This window comes from Schistocerca americana, chromosome 1, assembly GCF_021461395.2.
Source record: "Schistocerca americana isolate TAMUIC-IGC-003095 chromosome 1, iqSchAmer2.1, whole genome shotgun sequence".
Taxonomy (NCBI): Eukaryota; Metazoa; Arthropoda; class Insecta; order Orthoptera; family Acrididae; genus Schistocerca; species Schistocerca americana.
This window is the reverse complement of record NC_060119.1, coordinates 363,007,825-363,027,367: the sequence shown is the minus strand read 5'-3', so window position 1 is coordinate 363,027,367 and position 19,543 is coordinate 363,007,825. Positions and strand designations below refer to the sequence as shown.

The 19,543-nt window shown below is 44.1% G+C and overlaps 1 protein-coding gene across 4 annotated transcripts in view; it reads left to right on the top strand.

Moving 5' to 3' along the window:
- Positions 1 to 5,266: 5,266 nt before the first annotated feature.
- Positions 5,267 to 19,543, top strand: part of LOC124600150 (GATA zinc finger domain-containing protein 1) — a 65,992-nt gene continuing 51,715 nt past the window's right edge. For 3 of the 4 annotated variants that reach the window (XR_006978573.1, XM_047136138.1, XM_047136139.1), the window contains exon 1: positions 5,270 to 5,639. Coding sequence is in view for 3 of the 4 variants with exons in the window: in XM_047136138.1 (XP_046992094.1) it covers positions 5,322 to 5,639 (318 nt within the window). In the remaining variant the exon portion in view is untranslated. Of the gene's footprint in view, positions 5,640 to 19,543 lie in introns of all 4 variants that reach the window. The other variant, XM_047136137.1, reaches the window with a different exon arrangement.

The window sequence follows — 19,543 nt, the reverse complement described above, 5'->3', positions numbered from 1 at the left end:
TGACTAAAAACATTATTTTCCGGCTATTTCACATGCAAACTAAAGTGTATGGACTTTTCTTTGCGCTCTAATTTATACGTTTTAGTTTCGTTGCAGATGCCATAGCCAACTTTCCAAATGAAGATGCAAATAATGGACTGACTTCCGATAATTCTTTACAACCTCCAGTGGTGGTAAGGACAATGGACGCTAAAATGATGAAGTAAGTGATTATGAATACTGTTCTGATGATTTAAAATCATCAGCAATAGCTCAAGATGATAGCGAAGGAGTATGCGAAAGGTCTGTCACTTTCTGAAAGACTAAAAAGAAGAGAATCTTTCAGAGCTTTTAAGGGTAGGCAGCGATTTACGCGTGGGCAAATATTTTCAAAGGTAGGCATAATCGATCTACATAAATTTAGTATCGTATGCTACAATAACGTGACGGTACGCGACGTTAAGGTATTGAGCAATGGGGTATAATACAAGTGGGCCCAATTTTTTTAAAAATAATCAGTCACATGGGTGTACGTATTCATTAAGAGTTCTACTGTTGTGCGAAAGGTAACCCATCTTAACAAAACAACTAGGTATCGTTACGAAACAGTCATGTTTACTGTGTATGAAGAATGTTTCAGCAACAGTTTTCGATATACAGAATATTTTCATTTTAGAAACTATGTATGGTCCTCCTCCTTTCAAAAAGGGACAAAAGACGACACACTCTTGCAGTCTTGTGCGTCATTAATACTATATAAAGCTACACAAAATGCCAACGGCATCTGCAGATCGACTCTTGCTGTCGCCTCTGTTTCTACTTTTAAAAGAAGTGACGTGCATACTAGGGGCACGAGATGAAGAAAGTTTGTTTTATGGGGATCATATTTTAGCAGACAGGTCATTTTATAGACAAGGAATACTGACGGATGTCGCGAGAAGACGTGTTTTCTAAAATCGTACAAGATTACAGTAGATTAGTTGTCATTCTGTAATAGTTTTTAGGTCACAAAACCTTGTCAGTGAATGAAGAACATTGAATTGAACAGTCTGCCGTTACCGGAATAAAACCAGTTGGAAGAAGATTGCGTACTGGTTTAGAGTTGTCACAAATCTGGCTTTCTCCGGATTTGTCTTTGTATTGACCTTATTCAAGGCTGTCCATATTCGGGAGGGACTGTCTGAGAGAAGCCCGGACTTGTTTCTGTTGTCGGAGAAATTGGAATGATTGAAAACAACACATTCATAAACACTCTTTGTTAAAAATTTACTAAATGCTGACAGTTGTGTGCGTAGTTTCGTTCAACGAACATTAAAAAAAGGCCAGTGCCACGCACACTCTACACGTATTTTTTTTTTTTTTTTTTTTTTGCCACTTCCACGTAATATAGTTTTGAGACTGTTCACTTGCTATATTAGTCTGTAGCTGGTACCAGTAATGTACATTTTTATACTGCGATTAGCTTTCACTCGCAACTTCGTCCGCACATAAAGGACGCCGGTGGTTTGCCATCCTGTCGGCACATTTGATCGTTTGTAGCAAGCGACAATGCCCTGTAGTGTGTAATAGCACAAGCTTTTATCACAAAACTGCGATAGCTTTGATTCTACCCGGTGTGCCAGAATGAAAGTTGCATCACATTTTAAGTTAGACCTGCAAAAATACAACTGAAAATCGCATCCAATTCTGTGCATTAGTTTTTGCATGATGCCCGTACAGACATACATACAAAAATTCTAAAAATAATGTTTTCGCTTCGATATCTGTTATAAAAAACACCCTCATGTCTAGTTTTCTTATATATCTCCTATATACAGACCTCTTCAAGTTACAATTTTATTATAATTGTGAATTCACAATGCAGTGGAAACCACTGTGCATATCATTTAAAGAGTATCGGCCTATATGCAGCAAAGCTATGTCCAATATTGAATGATTTTCGCTGCCAATGTCTTGAGTAGCTTAATGGACGTCACTCCAGATCACCATCCTTTGTAAAATTGTTAGAGGTAACATTAAGGGAACACTTCTTTTGAATAGTAAAGCTTACAACATTAATGTGAATACAGATTCAAGAGCTACGCCGTTCTTCAACGGTATGGATCTGTAACTTGAAAATTATTAACCTGTTATTAAAATAATTGTTTAACCAATTACCTGTGTTCGTGCTTCACGCGTTACCATTGAGAGGATACAGTGGGGTGGGTACTGCAACGTGCTAATGCTTAAAATGTACGCCACAGATGGTCAAAGCTGCGCACTATGAAAATTTTGACTCAAAATCGATTGCAAGGTTGTTATTTCACCAATGTTCTGTTTTCCTCTTTAAAATAGGACTTCAAGTCAACGATGTTCCACTGTGGTACTAAAAACTCTCCACTATATACCAGAACGAATGGTGAACAAATTCTGAGCGCTAAATAAATGTCTACCACATTCGAAATCATCCAAATAAAAACTACAGTGTTTTTTTGTGATATCAAACACAAATAGCAGATTCCTATATAGATACATACCGAGAACCGACATACTTTTATGTTGTTGTACTTTGGGAAATATATGAACAAAGTAGGACCTTACCTTATGCTTCAGTCACCAACTTTGGAATAACAATATAAAAGCGATGTCACCCACTTAATGATCCTCTACTTTGCAAAAGAATTTGGCACTTGGCCTCCAAGCACCGATTGTTAGGAGTCCGTACCTCTCGAGACTTGTGTCGACTGCCCTTTTTGAATCGAATTGTCGTACTGTGTGGCGTTGGTTGCATGCAAGGGGTTTGATGAATGAACTAAGTGTCACTAAGAAGCTATTGCTGGCCGCCATTTTAGCTCCGACACACCAATAACCCTGTTCTTCATCGTGACGCCAGAAGCATTATTAATCAGTTGGCAGAATGTTGCGAACTTAACCAAATGGTGAGATAATTCACCTCTTTCAATAGCCTACTTGCATAAAATAAATGCTATATTTGAAATGACTGTCCAAGAAAGGAAAAAAGAAGGAAAAGACCCCTCTAACTTGACAAGAGTTTTCGCACCCAGGCGCGGCCCCTCCCCGCCCCCCAAGTCTGGGGCCCCTAGCATTTGCTAACTCCTTCTGCGTCGCTAATCCTGCACTGCCTGCGTCCCCACAACAGGATCACGCACAGCCACCGGCGGAGGACCTAACGATGGCACCTCCAGTACCACCACAGTCTAATATAACAGTCGCGACACTCACTGTTGTAAAAGTTGTTGCCGTTTGACAGATGGAGCGACACTAGCGCTCCAAGCGGTAGGTAAGGTGAACGTCAGACGCGTCGTAAGCATAATGTTTGTTTACATCCATTTCCTACGTAATTTCCGCATTATTTGAGTTATTTTCTTGCCTCCAAGGGTTTGTGTGGTATCAGAAGGCATATATGTTTCTAAAAATGATTCTAAAATAAGCGCCAGCACGGACAAAAATCATGAATAGAGTGGCAAGCTACAACACATTCGTGAAGAAACACTTGTGACATTGGACAGAATTGCAGCTTACCACGTTCATATCAAAAGAATATAAACACACAGATTCACATGTCAGAAGCACAGACATGTACCTCTACTTGCAAAAACGATCGACAGCTCGTTTATCGTTCTGTAGGCCTACTGCGTTTGTTTGTCATTTTCGCCTGTTGCCACAAGTACGACCTTCATCTTTTTATTATTCTAAGTGGGACAAGCAACTGCCAAATAGTGGGAAGAATATGCTGAAAACACTATAATGAGCTGATTACACTACATTTCAAGAAAAACCAAATATTTGTATAATTTTCAAACAATCTGTCAGTGAAGAAGGTGCTGACAAAATAATGTCATCACACGAAAGAAGCAAGGGAAATTAAGTGACTAACAACAGAAGTGAACGAAATACATACCAAAGAAATCAGCAGCCCAAATGAGCCAACTTCTTCAGTTTCTTATTTGCTTTCTTGTTGTTAGAAACTACGTCTTGATTCCAATATTTCAGCCTGTAAACGAGTCTCACTTTAACAAATAACTTGATTAACAGCAGTTTCGCTCGAAGTCTAGCGATTTGCACATTCTGACACTTCACACGCTTTTGCAAGACACGAACAGCTGCACTTAATCTAACCACTTCATCGTCAAAGCAGGTCTGTGTTGACGATTCACACGAATCTGGCACTGATACATGGTGAGCTGAACCAGCTGCTTCTGTGTCATAGGACTGTTTTACTGCTTTAGATTGACTGTCGAATCTTTGTGGCAGTTTCCTCTTCATCGTCAGCTGAGGTGGCTTATTTGGAATGTCAAACAGGGTGGGTACTGCATTCCACACGAGTTTGTTGTTGTCTGCGTTCATGAACTGGTTTTGTTCGAAATGTAGCGAACAAAACCTAATATTACTATACAGGTACACTGGGTCTTTCTTCATGAGGTCTTCTCGCCTGCTATTAACAAGCCATTTTCTGCTCCTAAAACGAAACATTCATCATTTATACACATATAGTTTGCAAGTGAATCCTGACGATACAGTTTAGTAACATGATGGTTATACCTCTCAGGATCCTTAGGAAACCTAAAAAAAGACAGCTTTGGTGTCTTCTTTCTGTTGTTGGTGCAATTTATTGTGCTACAAACGCTCCCACCAGTAAAAGCCATTGTAAAAATCAAAATAAACAACCACTATTCTCCTTCACGATCGCGCCGAACTCACAGTGTAACCTACCAGCCGCTTGGGGCGCTGCTGGCGCTGTAGGCACCAAAATCGAGGCGAAGTGTCGCGACTGTGGTACCACCTACTCAGCAAGCCTCAGCCAGTATCGACCTCACGAACAGGCAAACAGCTGCGCCAATGAAGACATTTAGACAAGTACGAGCTAGACAGTATCACCAGAGACGACCTACAGCACACCGCAACACAACTTCAGCTCTCCAAGCCAAGTGTTTAAGTGGTATCTGTCCGTATAATGTACATAAATAAATATTGTGTATATGAATCGGTAACGCTGACAGTCTTTGCACACCATGAAAGTCGTTTTCGTTGACCAGTTCCTACACACTCAAAAGTAAAAGTTCGCACGGAATTTTTGGCATTTCCAACAGAGTACTAATCTCCGTCTCCAAAGTTCTCAGTCTTCTTTCTTCCACTCCACGAAATGATTCAACTTTGCGAATACCTTGTTTCCTGAAAATGTAGTTTTTTTTTTTTTTTTTTTTTTTTCAAAACAATCAGTATCCCTGAAAAATTTGGGTGAGCTAATGTTGGCACCTCTGACATTCTACAAAGCAAGGAGGTTCGAATTTCTAAACTCCTTGCATCAAAGTGACAATCGGTATTTGTTTTGTTATGGTGGAATGTCAGATGATACAATGCCGTTGGGCATAAAGCCTGAGTGCTATAAGTGTAATGTAACTGAAAGTAAACTTTGGAAACAGACAGCCGATGGCTTCGTGTGTGCGGACTGTTGTGATTTGGTAACTAAGACCTCTTGCCCTCCCAAGAATGAAGACATTGCTTCACAGTCGTCGAAGTCCCAAGAAACAGCGCCACGTATTGCAACTCGTAAGAGTACAAGAAGTACGCGGAATTACAAAACAAGATTAAATCCATACGCTCTTCCGAAGCCTCTTACTCCAAAGGGTAAAGGGAGGCGTGTTATCTTCAAGAAAACCGTGAGTAACTTATCTTTCTCACAAACAATTTGTTGATTCCTGTAGTGCAGTATTAAAATGTTCTGTACATAAATTTACACAAATTAGGTCCATATTACGAAGCGATCCCACGTACGTGTAATATTCCCAGAACGTCAGTATTTTGTTCATAAAATAGATTTGTCTGAATGTTGTAAATTTCCTCCATCTGGTATTGGTAGCAAACACCGAGTGAAAAAGTGGAAAAGCTGTAATAGAATAGCCGCTAAGACAGCGAGAATTGTTTGTGCTGAAGTGACTTAATTATTTTTAATAGGGAAGATACAGAAAGATAACTTGGATGGGGAGTCATAGGTGTAGAAGTAACTTCAAGTGTGTCACAGGGAAGTGTGTTGGGACCTGTAGTGCTCATGTTGTGTATTAAATGAAGTACTATCTGAAAGAAATGACACAAATAGCCTATTCAGTGAGACCGTGTTACTATTTCAAAGCGGTGCAAAGATCGTTAATTTCCCTTAAATGTTCATATATGTAAGTTATGCCCTTCACAAAACGAATAAAGAAGGAAAAAAGTATCGTACGATCATAATATCAATGAGTGTCAGTTGGAATCGGCCAACTCGTACAAACACCTCCTTAAATGCTTCTATGCATCCTCTAATTACTCTTGACTTGTCTGTGTGCTCTACTTATGCAGTTGTTGTATATTCATAGAGCTGTCATTCTTGAAGCTTTCTTTCAGCATCTAGTGGCACTGTCCCATGGGTCAAACAAATTTGTAACCACTCAAGCTGTTCTTCATTGTATATGGTCAGTATTCCATGTTTGTTGTATTTGGTATGGGTCCCAAACATTTGAGCAATATTCTAGAACTGCTCAAAGTGCTTTGTAAGCAGTTTATTGTAGATGGATTGCGTTTATCTAATATGCACCAAAGAAGCGAAATGAATTATCTCCTCATTTTCAAAAATTCATATCTTTGGTCACAGTCAGATATCAGTGTTGAAAATTTTACAGTACGTTGCTATCATATAGGTGTACAAACTGTGCAAAAATCATATTTTTTATGTTCAGTCCCAGGTGAGATAACTAATCCCAAACTTTACAAAAAATTAAAATTTTCAAATTTCAAAAATTCATAAAAAATTAAGGAAACGTTTGTAAGTGTTCTTGCTCTATATGAAGCTAGTAGTGTATGATATCTAACTATAGGAAAAAATAGACTCTCATAAATAGCTCCTTGTTTGTTATTTTTGGGCCTGAAAAGTGAATTTTTGAAAATTTGAATACCAAACTTTGGAGGTATATACACTGGCGGAATCACAAAAATACAGTGATAACAAGTCTTGTTTTATAAAATAAATGAATTGTTCCTATGGAATACCTTCCAAAGCTATGCATCAAGATATTCATATCATAATGAGTAAGTAGATCTCCCAACTGAAAAGCACTTATGGTTCCGGTGGCCCCTCTGTTGTGTGCTGATGTTGGCAATTCAATGATATCAGTTGTAGTGAATCAGATGGTAGTATATGACAACAGTGAGAATCACTGACTCTGATTATGGGGGTGTGCCCATAGATAATAATTGATTACATTTATTTTCAATATGGAGGGTGGCAGGATATCTTTAAGTGATCTAGTGAGTAGAAATATTAAAGGAACTTGCAGTATGCTGCAGGTAAAAAAATAGGTCCACAACTTGTCTTGTAATTGAAACAAATAGTTGTAGCTTCGTCATAAGTTGCATTGAGAACTATCTATTTTTTATTCCTTGAATGTAACTGGTTTCTGACATCTGTGTTTATTTTGAAATCATAGAAATAGAGGCAACAGCCCATATACAGTAATTGCCTCTGCAGTAAGGGAAGCAGTAAATGGGTGACTTAACAACAGCCTGTTGTTAAGTTGGCCACATAATGCTTAGGTTATTGCAGGAGCGGTTTCTGTACATGGGGTATCACCTGTACGGATGGTTTGAAACTGGACCCAGGTGTCTGAAACTAGTCACCACAAAAAAATAAAAAAAAATAGGTACTTCTCAATACAACCTATGATGAAGCTACAACAATTTATTTCAAGAAATTGTAATGTTGTTTGTCTTACTGATTTTCATATTTCTTTAGTGACTACAAAAGCAAATAAAGCAAAAAAAACAAACCAGTTCTATAAATGACTGAATCACAGTGGTCAGTTTGCAACAAATGAACGAAATTACACAACAAGGTAACGTGCATGAATGTCTGGGCTGCATTGATTTTGAAAAATCAATATTCCAATGTAATCGGCATTAACTACCCCAGAGAATCTAGGCATTAGTTCAGTCAGTGACAGTACATTGAAGAATACAGACATGAATGCTGCCACTGCCATTAGAATTAATGAAAAAAAGGGGGAATTATAGATCTGTAAGAGAAGTCAGACAAGGAGCTTCTGTATCACCAAGACTATTGTCAGCTATTGGAGAGGAAATTTTCATGACGTTAAACTGGGAAAACAAGAGGAGGAGGAATCCAAAAACCACAGTACCTTGTCACATTCTCCATCCCCCAGAGGCTCACAACTCTTTTGTATCTCCTTGGCTGCCATGGGGCCCCAGCCTTTACAGCATTACTTCCTTTCCGTGGTGCATGCTTATACTTTCACTATCCATTTTCCTCTCTGCCTGTCCATTGGATGGTTTTCTTGGTGCTGAACCTGCTTGGACCTGGCTTATGATTGGGCCTCAAGTTTCCACTTCTGGCATATTCTACAACTTTTCATTACATAAACACAGGGTCCCCATTGTTGGGTTTGACCTATCACCAATTTTCAAAATGCTCCATGAGTACGAATTGTGGAGGATATGTCGCCCAGTGTGGTGTGTGCTTTCCTTTGTGTCTTCCCGTCTGTGAACACTTCCCTTTAATATGGTAGTATACCCAAAACCTAGCATGGTAGCCATCCCATTATGGGGGGCCATAAAGTACCTGCACGGTGGTAGCGCCCTGACCATTGTCTGCTGAACTGATAACTCCCCACGTATGTCAGTTAGTATGTATCCGCTGTGACTGGGACACGGGGACTCTGAGTGATGGATATGGATTACTGGCCAGATAGTCTTCAGCTGTAGATCTACTATATTTCCGAACTGGGACAAAAACTTGAGAGTTGCTATTTGGACATGCAAGCTATCAGCTTGTTGATTTACAGAATATCTTATAATAAATCAATATCTAAATATACAGATCTAAAATCAGCAGTATATTTGCAATGTGCAGCCAATATTTTTATAGGCAGGATATTGATATTTTTTCCGCCGATATGTCAATACTTTTTTTTTTTTTTTTCAATATATTGAGAGTCGGTAATTATCAATTTTTTTAAAATTGATGTATTGGATTCTTGATATTTTTATAAAAATCGGCTGTCCTAGTGCTGACGGATGCTTTTGCCTCTGCTGTTGACCTTAGCTCCCTGCCATATGGAGATATCGATGAGGATGTCCAGACTACAACTACAGCCATTTTTTCAGCAGCTGATTTAGTGATCCCCTGTTCCTCGGGTCAGCACTGCTGAAAGCCCATCTGGGCAGGCATCCACAGGAGTGACACTGACGGAGGGCAGGAAGATCAGGTAGTTGTCTCTACAACACAGGCCATCGTGGACCCTCCAGTGGATGGACGGGAGAAGACAAGGGCTGCAAATATAAATGTCAGTGGCCGAAAAGGTTCTGTGCATGGCACTGAAGTGTGTGAAGAGGCAAAGGTCAAATTGTGCCAGTAAATTTCGTGATATTACCGTCTGCAAAGTGTGTCTCCCTCCTGATGGTGAAGAGTCTCAGACCATACTGTTTACATTGGTTTCTCAGTCCCTCCCCTCCCCGTCCCCCCCATCTTTCTTGGTATGATTTCAATGCCCCTAGCCCTTTGTGGGGTGAAAACAACGTCACTGGCCACCGTTGTAGTTCTCGGAAATCGAAAAGGCCATTTGAGATTGTAGGCAGGCTCTGCAATGCCATAAGGGACACCCATCGGTGGAGCACCACATTCCCTTTAAGGGACTGCGTGGCTGGGTCCACCACCTAATAAAAAGACGGGAGTGTGAATGCTGGGAATGGACCATGTACCTCTCCTTCACAAGTTTGGGTTAAGATCAGACATCTCTGTGGATACCAGACACCTGCAAGGTATACCTGGTAGTACCGTGAATGGTGCTGACTACACCGACCCAGACACTGCCACCAAACATTTTGCTGTGCGCTATGCTCAAGCCTCATTGTCTGAGCATTATCAATCCGTCTTTCATGTCCTAAAACAGCAGGTGGAGTGAAAGAAATTATCTTTTACTACACACCACCCGTAGCCATATAATACTTTATTCAGTGAGTGGGAATTCGTCAGGGTCCTAGCCCACTGCCCTGATACGTACCCAGGGCCAGACCACATCCACAACCAAATGATCAAGCATGTACCTGTGGACTGTCAGCATAATATCCTTGCAATCTTTACCTGCATCTGAAGTGAGGGCAAGTTCCCTTCACAATGGCTAGAAAGTGTCATTGTCACAGTAATGAATCTGTTAAGCACCCTATAGAGATAGTTATTGTCCAATAAGTCTCACCAGTGATTTCTGTTAGTTGCTTGAACGGATGGTGAGTGAGTAGCTGTGTTGGCTCCTAGACTCTTGTGGTCTCCTGGCTACATCCCTCATCCCTGAGTGGTTTTCGCCAAGGCTGTTCCACTATAGATAATCTGTTTTACTTGGAGTCTGCCATGCGAACAGCTTTTGCCTAACATCAACACCTCTTTTTTGACCTGAAAAACACTTATGACACCACATGGCGACACCATATCTGTGCTACCTTACAAGAGTGGGGTGTCCAGGATCCACTCCCTATTAACATCCAGAACTTCCTGTCACGCCTAATGTTGCGGTTTTGAGTTGGTGTTTCCCACAGTACTCGTCATATTCAAGAGAATGGGGTCCCAAGGGTTCTGTTCTGAGTGTGTCTCTTTTTCTAGTAGCCATCAATAGTGTAGCAGCAGCTGTGGCATCCTTGGTATCACCCTACATACGCTGATGGCTTTTGGCTCTATTATTGCTCCTCTAATGTGGGTGTCGCTGAATGTTGACTGCATGGTGCCATATGAACAGCACAGGCAAGGGCCTTCATCCATGGCTTTCAATTTTCCGCTGTCAAGACACACGTTATACACTTCTGTCAATGTCGTACCATTCAACCACAACCAGAACTTTACCTTGATAACCAACTGCTCAATGTGTGGGAGACTTATCGCTTTTTAGAACTGGCCTTGATTGGCGTGAATTCCCCATCCTCCCCAGCTCAAGTGAAAGTGCTGGGCACTTCACTGCCTGAGTAATACCAGCTGGCGTGCAGATTGCACTACCCTTCTGCAGCTTTACAAACCTCTGATACAATCCCACCTCAACTATGGAAGTCTGGTATCGTCCTCAGCATTGCGGATACTGGATCTGATACACCACTGTGGGGTTTGACTTTTGACAGGAGCCACTCGAACTAGCTCTGTGAACAGCATACTCGTGGGGTCTGCAGTCCCTCCATAGCGGATCAGGTGCCAACGACAGCTTGTCAGTTATGCTACCCACATTCACAGCTCCCCTAAGCATCCAAACTACTGTATCGTCTTTCCAAACACCATAATCCATCTCCTGCAATGGCGGCCCCAATCAGGAATTATTATCGCAGCCTGCATGTGATCTATCATCTGTGAACTTCAATTGTTTCTCCTTCCGCCTCTCCTCTGGAACCACTGCCATACACCCCCATGGTGCATCCCTCAGCTAAAGCTTCGTCTTGACTAACCACAAATTCCAAAAGACTCGATTCATCCTAAGGCCCTCCGCCACCAATTTCTCTCCATCCTAGGTGCATCCCAGGGTGCAGAAGTAGTCTAAGCGGATGGCTCAATAGTTGCTGGCTATGTAGGCTTTACTTATACTCATGTGGGACATACTGAACTGCTCTCCTTGCCAGATGGCTGTAGTGCTGTCACTGCAGAGTTGGTAGCCATCTGTCATGCTCTTGAGCATATCCGTTCCTGCACTGGTGTGTCCTTTATCTTCTGCACCAAATCCTTGAGCATTTTGCAAGCAAGGATGCTACACTCGCCATCCTTTTGGTCACAGCTATCTAGAATTCCCTGTATGCTATTGAACAGTGTGGACACTCAATGACCTTCGTCTGGACCCCTGGCCACATCGGGATCCCGGGGAATGAACTCGCTGATAGTCTGGCCAAACTGGCTACCGGTAAGATGACTATTGAGATCGGTATTCAAGAAACAGACCTGTGATGGGTATTACGCCATAAAGTTTTAGGTGTCTGGAGTACGGAATGGTTTACTCTGACTTCACCAAACAAACCATGGGTAATAAAGGAGACTCTGAATCTGAGACGATGCCCCAGCAGCTGACTTAGTTTTACGTTTTGTTCATGAAGCAGGTTTTTACCATTTTCTTTAAAGGTGGGCCACTTAACCTTATCGGCCCATTGAGGGGTTGGCAGAACGCACTGTTTCCTCCTCTGCCCAGAGCAAGCTGCAGCTGTGTGGGCTTGGTGGTCCAGCCTGATCCTCACCCTACCTGTCCTTTTTTTCCCCTAAGGTAAGTCTTTCCGCTCCCGGGATTGGAATGACTCCTTACCCTCTTCCTTAAAACCCAGATCCTTTCGTCTTTCCCTCTCCTTCCCTCTTTCCTGATGAAGCAGCCGTTGGTTGCGAAAGCTTGAATTTTGTGTGTATGTTTGTGTGTCTATCAACATGCCAGCACTTTCGTTTGGTAAGTTACATCATCTTTGTTTTTAGATATATTTTTCCCATGTGAAATGTTTCCCTCTATTTTTTTATATATATATATATATATATATATATATATATATATATATATATATATATCTGTGTGTGTGTGTGTGTGTGTGTGTGTGTGTACAACAACGTACCTTGACAGACAGGCAACTGCATATATCTTAAAATAGGATATAAGTACTCTTTCTCATGAATTGGCTGGTACATAACAGACTAAAAGACTGATGCACCAGCAAGTTAAAATTAAAACCGTTATATTCAGCTATTCACTACATACATCTGTCTTATGGCACTCACAGCAGAGTGCACCATTGCAGCCAGGGCACCGCTAGACTGAAAGGTCGTGACTGGTAAAGGACAGGCATTGACAATTGGACTGACAGTTGTCTAGTGTAACATGTATTTGTTATTTAAAATCAGCTGTGTCATTACATCACAGAGTGCTAGCTGAAACATACAGGAAATAATTCTAAAAACATGTTTACGAAATGATTGCTAATTAATAATTAAGGCAGGCTCTGAAAACATATTTTTATAGCATTAATTACGCAATGTACCTATATAGAAACTGAATTCATACTTGGTATGGTCACTGCAAACACGATTTAACAATTTACAAAAACCACAGACACACATATGGAGCCATCAAAATATATATCTAAAAATTTTAAAGATACTAAAGATCCAAGGTTAAAAATTGCAGTCTGGTCTTGAAAATGTCATTTAAATAGCATTGTAAGCTGTGGTTACATCAAAGTAACGACAATGTACACAAATGATAATTAAAAGAAATTATTATAAAATGTGGAAATGTAATTATCAGTTGGGCTTACACAAAGTCATTTGGGTAACCTGGGCTTCTACCAAGTCATTTAAGTAGCGGTGTAAGCTGTCATTCTGACCAAAGAAACAAAAATTTACTCAAATAGTAACATAGTAAAAATATAAATAAAAATAACTTTAAAAAATTCCAAGAGAGAAAAGTTATCAGCATGGCTTACATATGTCTTTTGGGTAACCATCCATGCTGCAGAAAAAAAACCTTAGTGGAAACCACATTAGCCAAAGAGGAATAATTGTAGCAATAGTGGTAACACTTAGTTTAGCATTGTTGCAGTAGATTGACAATGTGATCCACCTGCTACATAGCCCATCCATACACTCAGTGGCAACTGTTGTGTAAGAGCACATGAACACCCTAACTTTTCCCCTCAGCATTTAGTTGCTGGGTACAGGCTTGGCGGCCCCGGGATCCCTGAGCTGGGGACTGGGAAGCGCCTCCAGTCCTCAATACCGTAAGCTCTGAGCGTGCTTCAACAACCACCGTAAGGCGCGACAGTGGAATGTTGTATGGTACAGAGCCCGGGGATCCTGGCTGAACTGCCTGGGTCACGAGGATGGTATAAACCTCTATTTAAAAAAAAAAAAAAAAAAAAAAAACAATCCCAAGGTGTGCTGCGCGCCAAGGAGATGCATGTCTGTTGAGGTAGAACAGTTGCTAATGGGTGACCTCTGGGGAACCTGCCGCCCCCCCCCCCCCCCCCCCCCCTGTTGTATTAGGCTTACCCAGGCAAGCAGGGCTCTGTCTTGGTGGACATTGCTTCCCCGAGCTGCTCGTGGGACCACCATGAAACAAAATACGAATAGTGCACAAGCACGAGTCTCTAAGAAAGGAAAGTTCAATGCTTTACAGTATGACCCCCAATCATTCCCTTCCCTGTCCACACCAGGGGAGGAACGGTGGTCTAAATTACCTGGTGAGGCGTATTCTCCTCGATTTCTGGTTTGCAGCCGAACAGATGGGGACTCATTTCTGACCATAAAGCCTCAGTTTTTTGTGGAAAATTTAGAGGACAAGTTTGGAGAAGTTGAGGGCCTGTCTGAAATGAGGTCTGGAGCAGTCCTCATACAGACAGCATCCCCAGCACAGTCACGGGCATTGCTTGCTTTTGACAAGCTCGGTGATGTTGCAGTCTCCATTACACCTCATAAGAGCCTCAATATGGTTCAGGGACTTATTTTTTCATCGTGACATGTTGTTGCAGTCTGACGAAGAGCTTTGTGCAAATCTGGAATGCCACGGTGTCCAGTTTGTATGACGTGTCTTTAAGGGACCTAAAGATAGTAGGGTCGCCACCGATGCCTTCATCTTGGCTTTCGAGGGAGACACCCTGCCTGAGAAGGTCAAGGTGATGGTATATCAATGTGATGTTAAGCCTTACGTCTCTCCTCCCATGCATTGCTTTAAGTGCTGGTGGTTTGGGCATATGTCATCGAGATGTGATGCCAACCCTACCTGTCGGGATTGTGGACGTGCCTCCCACCCCAACGTCCTGTGTTTGCCGCCCCCTGTTTGTGTCAACTGCGGACAGAAACATTCACCTTGCTCGTCAGACTGTGCGGTTTATCAAAAAGAACAGAAGATTATGGAGTATAAGACCTTGGACAGGCTCACTTACACAGGCTAAACACAAGTATAACCGACTTCCCCTTTGCGCATTTCATCGACGTTTGCTGCAGCAGCTTCGCTGTCGCCGTCCCTGGCGACGAGCCCCCAAGCTCAGACGCTTTCTGTTGGCCCTCCAGCCCAGCCATCTATTCCTGCCCCGCAGGTCGTTGGGAGAACACCTTCTTTCGTTGCTCCCCTGTTATCAACATCGGGAGTAACAACCCCTCCTTCTTTGGGGACTTCAGTCCCCACCTCTGAGCTGGAGAAGTGCCCGCCTCCTCCGGCTCCCCTCACACGGAAGGGATCGCTTGGTGCCCTCCCTTCCATGGTTACTGCCCCTCCAGATGTCAGCCAGTGGCTGAAAAAGCCACCACCTGAGGGCCGTAGGGCTTCCAGGTCTTCCTCGGTCCATGAGACTGGGTCGGAAAATCCCACCCAGCCTGACAAACCGAGGGACAAATGGGACCCTACCAAAAAGAAGAAAAAGCAAAAGGAGAAGGACATAGAGACAGAAAAGGAGTTCACCACTGCACCTGAAGATGATGAGGAGCATCTAGCATCCCCTCAGGAGCTAGATGTTGCTTGACCCGCAGCTCCTGTGGAAGTTGATCAGGCTACTTCGCAATCTGTATCGGCGAGTGCTTCTGAAGCGTAACCTATCCCCCCCCCCCCCCCCTCCCCCCCAGGTTCTATCATGTCTTCACAGTTGGATACCATTATCCTTCAATGGAATTGCCGTGGTTTTTCCACCACCTTGCTGAGTTGGAACAGCTTTTCTAATGCTTCCCTGCCACTTGTCTGGCCCTACAGCAAACCTGGTTTCCTGTTTGGCGGACCCCCTCCATCTATGGCTACCGGGGTTACTATAAGAACCATGTAGAATGCGACAGGGTGTTTGGCGATGTCTGTGTTTATGTTCTTGCCACTGTTCCTAGTGCCCCAGTGCCATTTCACATGGCTCTCGAGGCTGTGGCTGTTAGAATTCGGGCAGGACTGGAGCTTACCATCTGTTCCCTCTATCTTCCCCCAGATGAGGTTGTCCCTCTTGCTGACCTAGCTGCCTTGTTTGCCCAGCTCCCCCCTCCGTTCCTCCTTTTGAGGGACTTTAATGCCCACCACCCTTTATGGGGTGGGGCCCAGATCTCGGGCCAGGGTAGGAACGTTGAGGCTCTCTTGGCACAGCAGGACGTTTGCCTCCTTAACATTGGTGCACCCACATATTTTAGCTTGACTCGTGGCACATACTCGGCCATTGATCTCTCTCTTAGTAGCCCAGATCTTCTTCCATACCTCAGTTTGAGGGTCCACGACGACCCTAGTGGTAGCGACCACTTTCCTATCCTGGTTTCTCTTCTTCAATCCCAACCTCCTTACCAGCTGCCACGATCGTCTCTTCGTGGAGCTGATTGGGCAGACTACACCTCAGCTACTATGGCCATTGCTCCTCTTCCTGGTGACATTGATTTGGCAGTGGATGAGGTCACTATTGCCATTGTTTCTGCTGCCGAGGCAACTGTCCCCTGCTCTCCAAGTATCCTAAGGCGTAAGTAAGTCCCTTGGTGGACACCAGAGATTGCAGAAGCTATCCGGGACCGCCGGTGAGCACCTGCAACGACACCGGCGTCATCCTTGCCTAGAGAATCTGGTTGCCTTTAAACGGCTGCGGGCCCGTGCTCGGCGGTTAGTCTGGCGGAGCAAACAGGACTGTTGGGAATGATATGTTGCCACCATAGGTTCTCGCACCTCCCCGTCTCAGGTGTGGTCGTGGGTTTGGTGCATTTTTGGCTCTCGCCCTCATGCCTCTGTCCGTTGCCTTTCTCTTCGGGGTACCTTTTGTACTGACCCAATCACCATCGCCGAACATCTGGGAGAGTACTTCGCTCATATTTCCGCAACAGCAGGCTACAGCGCAGAATTCTGCGCCATTAAAGAGCAGGCTGAGCGCATGCAGTTGTTGTTTCAGACACACCATTGGGAACGATACAACGCCCCATTTAGTGAATGTGAGTTCCAAAGTGCCCTTACAGCTTGCCCCGATACCTCTCCAGGTCCAGACCGAATTCACAACCAGTTTCTTCGCCATCTCTCGGCACTGTCAGGGTGAATTACTCGCCCCATTTAACTGCATCTGGACGAAGGGCGTTTTCCCAACTCGTTGGCAGGATAGCGTTACCATCCCAGTGCTGAAACCTGGTGCAGATTCGCTGGTGGTTGATAGCTATCATCCTATCAGCCTTATCAATGTTATATGCAAACTCCTGGAACGGATGGTGAGTTGGCGGCTCATGTGGATCCTCGAAGCTCGGGGCCTCCTAGCCCAGCAACAGGGGGGGTCTTCCATCAGGGCCGCTCAGCAATCAACAACTTAGCCTCCCTAGAGACGGTTATTTGTACAGCTTTTACTCGGCGAGATCATCTAGTTGCTGTTTTCTTTGATCTTTGGAAGGCGTATGATACCACCTGGCACCATCATATCCTTGCTATGCTGCACGAATGAGGCTTACGGGGTCCACTTCCAATTTTTCTACAGAATTTCCTCTCCAATCAGCTCCTTTCGAGTTCGAGTTGGCACATATTTTAGCTCTGCTCATATTCAGGAGAACGGTGTCCCGCAGGGCTCGGTTCTCAGTGTTCCCCTCTTTTTGGTGGCGATTAATGGTCTTGCGGCTGCAGTGGGCTCATCGGTGTGTTCCTCTCTATATGCCGATGACTTTTGTCTTTATTACAGTTCCCCAAGCATCAGTGTCGCTGAACGGCGGCTGCAGGGAGCTATCCGTAAGGCATATTTTTGGGCACCCAACCATGGTTTTCAGTTCTCAGCCTCGAAGACCCGAGTGGTGCATTTCTGTCATCATCGCACGGTCCACCTCCATCCAGAGCTCTACCTTGCCAATAAACTCCTTCGTAGTGAGGAGACGCATCGCTTCCTTGGCATGCTGTCTGATGCTCAGCTCACGTGGACACCTCATCTTCGTGAGCTTAAACAACGGTGCTGGCAGTACGTCAACATCCTTCGCTGCCTCAGCCACACCGTTTGGGGGGCTGCACGAACAACTCTCCTACAGCTCTATAAGGGCTTAGTCCAGTCCCGTCTCTACTACGGGAGCGTGGTGTACGACTCAGCAGCACCTTCAACATTGCAGATCCTCGACCCGATTCTCCATTGTGGCGTCAGACTGGCGACAGGTGCCTTCCACACTAGTTCGGTGACTAGCCTTCTTGTAGAAGCTGGAATCCCTCCCCTACAATTCAGCCGACAACAGTTGCTTGTGTCATACATCGCCCGCATCCGTGCCTCACCCGACCACCCAAACCGCAGGCTCCTTTTTCCATCTTCTGCACTCCCCTACCCACGACGGCGGCCTAGGTCGGGTCTCCCGATTGCAGTCCGCGTTCGTTCCCTTCTCTTGTCACTTGAGTCCTTTCCCCTTCCTCCATCCTTCTGGCACTCTTCTTCTACCCCTTCTTGGTCCTTCCCTCACTTGCGGCTTTACTTGCATTTTTCCTGCGACTCCAAATCCTCCGTTCCACCTGCCAGTTTTTGTCAACAATTCCTGGCTCTTCTTGCCTCGTTTCGTGATGCAGATGTAGTCTACACTGATGGTTCTGTGGTCGATGGGCGCACTTGGTTTGCTTTCATCCACAGCGACTACGTTGAGCAGCATTCCCTGCCTTGTGGGAGCAGTGTTTTCACTGCGGAGCTGGTTGCTCTTTATCGTGCACTCTCTCACCTTTCCTCCTGCCCTGGGGAATCATTTGTCATATGCAGTGATTCCCTGAGTGGATTGCAAGCATTCAACCAGTGTTTTTCTTGGGACCCTTTGGTGCACAGTATTCAAGATGCTATTTTTGCTCCCACCAAGTGTGGTTGTTCAGTGGCGTTTGTGTGGACCCCGGGCCACATCGGCATTCCAGGAAATGAACGTGTCGATCGATTGGCCAAGCAGGGAGCTTGGTCTCGTGGAAAGAGACCTCCGGTCAGCCCTACATCGCAAGGTCCACGATGTCTGGAGCTCTGAATGGTCTGCCTTGAACATGCCAAATAAGCTCCGCATGGTAAAGTCGTTCACAGCCGTATGGAAGTCATCCTTGAGGGGCACGCATAGGGACTCAGTTGTTCTCTGCTGTCTCCAAATTGGACATACGCAGTTGACCCACAGCTATCTCCTTCGTTGGGAGAACCCGCCCAAGTGTCGCTGTGATGCAGGGCTGACAGTGGTCCATCTTCTGATGGACTGCCCCCCTTTTAGCCCCCTTGCGGCAGTCCTTTAATTTACCAGCTGCACTTCCTTTAATTCTAGGTGACCATGCCCCTATAGCTGACTCAGTTTTACATTTTATCCGTGCAGCTGGGTTTTATCACTCACTCTAGTGTGGGTGCTCTTGCATGATTTCTCCAGCTACACCCACTCTAGTGACTTTTAATTGTGGCGTGGATACCAAAATAGTGTCTTTTATGGCAACAAGTTGTGTTGGTACCTCTATCAATGCTTTCCAGCTGGAGGTTCTTCATTTGTAGTTGAGAGGTTGACTTTTTATGTGATCCATCAGCCACTGTACTCTGTTTTACTCTAGTCACCTATTTGCTCTGCTCCTTTTAAGTGTCCTCTATTTTGTGTTACTGCAGTGTTCATTTTAGCTCTGTACCC